This window comes from Thalia democratica, chromosome 5 (assembly GCF_965202585.1).
Source record: "Thalia democratica chromosome 5, ktThaDemo2.hap1.1, whole genome shotgun sequence".
NCBI classification, from domain to species: Eukaryota; Metazoa; Chordata; class Thaliacea; order Salpida; family Salpidae; genus Thalia; species Thalia democratica.
In genome coordinates this window covers 25,526,168-25,530,385 of record NC_139169.1, presented here as the reverse complement: position 1 = coordinate 25,530,385, position 4,218 = coordinate 25,526,168, and the positions used below count along the sequence as shown (strand labels likewise).

Sequence of the window (4,218 nt, the reverse complement as noted above, 5' to 3'; positions counted from 1 at the left end):
AGATTTAATATTAATGCGACATAAGAAAACTTGATTAACAACTCATGAATGTAAAAAAAAGTTCTTGAATAAATTTTGTCTTATGAATACGGTTTAAGCAAAAAATTTCTTAACATTTTGCTAATAAAAAGAAGCAACTTAATGTTTTTAATATTAGTAAGTTTACTGTTTAATTAAATTTGATTGGTATTATTCACACCTTCAGGAGGTTTTAGGCAAAAAATAATAATGGTTGGTGCAACGTATGACCAAGGTTATAAATAACTTTAAAAACACGTTATCGTTATTTTAGTTATGGTAACCTCAGGTCAAAATGTTAGTTTCTTCAATAAAAGTTAAAAAATGTTCTTAGCTGAGTAAAAAAATATTATAGCCTTAAAATTTAATGATATACTCAAAGAAAACAAATGTAAGTCAACTTAAGTTGATAAACTTGATTTCAAAATATACTATAATTAAAAAGATACAACAGTCTTAATGTATATTAGGGTGCTTACAAAAAAGCAATATTTGAGTTTTCAGCTAAAAACATTTTTACATGTGGCAAATATAACAGCAACAAATTATATCAAAAAAACTTTAGAAAAATTTTAGCTGACTTTTTAGTTTTTCATGGTAGAAATTTTCAATTTTATAAAAACAATCCCTATGCAAAGTGCATGGGACCACAAAATGCGACAGCAAAAGTTTTTAGCTGGTAATAAATTTACATATTACTGGCAAATATCACAGAAGCACATTGTGGACAACTTAAGTTATGAAAAAAAGTTTAATAAACACATTTCTTGATTAAAAAAAAAAAGATAGTTTACAATAAGTAACAAAAATACTATAAAATCAAGAAAATCTTTAAATAGTTTTAAATTTTTCACAATGTGTTTTTGTAATAATTTCCACATGTAAAATAACTTCCAGCTAAAAACTTTAAGGTCACACTTTTTAAGTCCCATACAGTTTGCATTGGGATTTTTTTCAAAAAATTGAAAAGTTGTACCATTAATTTTTTTTTAAGTCAGCTAAAAATTTTCAAAAGCTGTTTTGTAATTGCCAAAAAAAAAAGCTACAGACTCGAAGAATGCATTTTTTATAAAAACTTTAGTTGACATACTTATATAATAGAGAAACTAATTAAGTACATCAAACTTTAAATAAAAAACTTTTTTTTTTGCTAAAAGAAAACTAAAAAATATGTACCTTTAAGGAAAGCAAATATTAAGTCAATAATTGGCAGAAATACTTTTAAAACAGCTAATACTTCTATCTTATGTCACATTTTAGATTTAATAACTTTTTTTGTCTGCCATTAAACAGCAATATTATAAAACATTTGTAAGTGAAGTTTTTTTAAGTTGAGACAAAACGCAATACTATAGCTCATTCTCACTGATAAACAGATACAAAACGGTAAGTAAACTTACTTTTTTTAACTACGTTATTACTTATCAAAAAAGCTTGTACTTTTTTATTAGCACCATACATAAAACAACCGCCATAAAAAGTTTGAATACATAATGTTTTATTTATAACACTTTATACACTAAAAATGTTGAAACTCTTATTTTAGAGATGTTTTGAAACTTGATAATAAATTTGAAGCTTATTTGTTATTGATAATATGCATGAATATTAACAAGACTTAAAAACTTTATATAAAAACTTAAAAACTTTTTACTACATAACATTAAACAGAAGAAAGAATTATCTAAACAATTAAACGTCATATCCGACAAGGCTGCCCCTTCCAATGACCTCACCAACAAAGAACCAGCAGCAAACTTCAGTGAAGACCATGGCGTTCAAAAGCGCTTGTTTCACTGGAAGCTGTGTGAACTGCATTGAAGTCACGTTTGAAATTCCTGTGTTAAAATGATTTGTTTATAAATAAGTGTATTTTATTTATTTTCTTTTTTGTTGATTTGAAGTTACATTGCTTATTCCTGTTTAAAATTTAGTTGTTTACAAAAAACTGTATTTTAATGTGCATGGTAATTATCGATTAGTAGATTATTTATTTTTTAATTATTTTACTTTTTCTTATATGAAACTGATATAATTAGAAATGATTATAGAAATGGTATTTTTTAATATACTTAATAACCAGTGAAATTAAACAAACAATTTTATTACAAAGTAAACCATAACTTTTATTGAATCAAATTACTGATTCCTGTAACAATTAAACCATTAAAGTTTTTCTAAACTATAAATTAATTTGTTAGAAAAAAGCAACTAAAATGATATAAAATTGAAAGTTTTTAAACTTTTATTGATACAAGCTCTAATTCAACTTTTTTAAATATTAAATACTCGTTGACATCATTAAATAATCAGATGATAAAAGTTGAAAAGTTTTAAACACAGTTATGAATTTATACTATAAAAACAATCAATTTTTACTTTCTTTTTACTTTTTTTCAAAGAGTATTAATAATATTAGCTAAATTTCAGTGGAGATAAAAGTCAAGTTCAGTATAGCAGAGTTTTTTACTCATAATAGTTTTTATTAGATTATTAATAAGAACTTTTTTAAATACATTTTAAAATTTAAAAGATCAATAAGAATGTTTGTAATTTAAATTTTTGTAACTTCTTATTGGTATATCTTAAAGAGCCAAGCCTAAATAACCTAAGTATAAGCTTTGTGTAAGAAAAATTTAGTAAGATTTTAATACGTCTAGTTTTAACTTTTTAAGCTAATCACGAACTAATTTAACAATCTAGGAAACAAAATATTAATAGAGATTTTTCAAAGTAATAAATACTCTCAATACAAACTAATAACAATAAAACTTTTTTGTAAGGGATAAATACAAAAATACAAGTAAATTAAATTATTAAAATAAAAAGTAAATTATTAAGAAAACAACGCTATTGGTGGGTAGATATTTTTTACAAGTTGCCCTTACTTTAAACTTAGCAAGCATGTAATTCTACCATTAATAGATTTGTATATAAGAATAGGAGACGTAATATTAAACATTCATAATGATCGAAAGAAATAATTAAAATTTAAAAAATCAAAACAATTTTCTAGGATTTGCTCTTGAACTTTCTTAGTTTAAACTTAACTCAAGAAAAAAAAAAATTGTAGTATTTAACTTAGTTTTGAGTAAAAGTGCTATATTTTTTACTGCTGGTCTTAAATGTTTATCTTTTACTTAAGATTATTAAGATATATTTTTTTCTTGTAATGGTAGAATAATATAATGAAGTATGACTTAAAAATTCAAGACAAAATGAACAAAGATAGAATTTTAGTGAATTGTTTTTAATTCAAAGAAAATTGTCAATGAAAAGTTTCTACTGCTTCTATTTTATCTAAAACTTTACAGTAAAACTTTTATGAAAAGTATATTATTTTATTTAAATTAAAAAAATATTTATTTATTTTAATATCTTATAAAGTATTTTAGTATAAATAACTTGAGAGTATGCCAACCTTTAGTGAAAAGAATAGCAAACTTAAATTTATAAACAAAAAAATCTATAAATACAAAACTTTTATATGTTTAAAAATAAAGCAAACAAAATGTTCAAACTAGTGTAGCTGAGTAACATTTATGATAACTCAATAACTTAAGAGATATTCTAATTCAATAATTTTGTAAAAATTTAGCAAATAAATACCTTTAGTAAGAAGAGGGATGGCCTGTCCAACTTCAACAGGGGTGGGTGGGCGAAGTTCTACTTTTGCGTAATACATGAACTTGCTCAATTGAGGTTTTGCTGCCTCCATCAATACTGGAACCTGTGCTGAAAGTTTTGCCACCAACTTGCTCATATTGATTTTATTTAAAGTCTGAGAAAATATATTTTATTGCAAAACTAAGTTAGGCTAAAAACATGTTTTTTGTTGACTACTACAAGCAGATATTTATACACACATTTTGGTTTTAGAAAATAGAACATACAAATAATAAATTTTATAATATTTAGAAAAACATTCTAGCAAGTGTTTGATAATTATACATTAATAACACTTTTTAAAATATAAAAATGTTTACTATTATGGTATATTGCAGCAAAATTATTTTGATAAAAACAGTACTTTATGAATTAGTTTATAAGTAAACTAATGTTTATTGCAAGTTGTTTCTACTTTGTACACTTATATTTTTGCTATCAGACACTTCTAATAGTCGAATAAAATTCATAACAACTTTGAGATTTATAGGATCAAAGTCAGTGAGTTCAATAGTTATCAAGGTTTTTTTAAAA

At 23.7% G+C, this 4,218-nt stretch overlaps 1 protein-coding gene across 1 annotated transcript; it reads right to left on the bottom strand.

Moving 5' to 3' along the window:
* Positions 1-1,695: 1,695 nt before the first annotated feature.
* LOC145837006 (ATP synthase F(0) complex subunit g, mitochondrial-like) lies at positions 1,696-3,795 on the bottom strand. The gene is made up of 2 exons (XM_082944773.1): positions 3,628-3,795; positions 1,696-1,856 (listed from the first exon to the last, which is right to left on the bottom strand). The coding sequence occupies exons 1-2, from the start codon at positions 3,779-3,781 to the stop codon at positions 1,711-1,713; spliced, it is 300 nt and encodes a 99-aa protein (XP_082800899.1). The 5' UTR covers positions 3,782-3,795; the 3' UTR covers positions 1,696-1,710.
* Between the last annotated feature and the right edge of the window lie 423 nt (positions 3,796-4,218).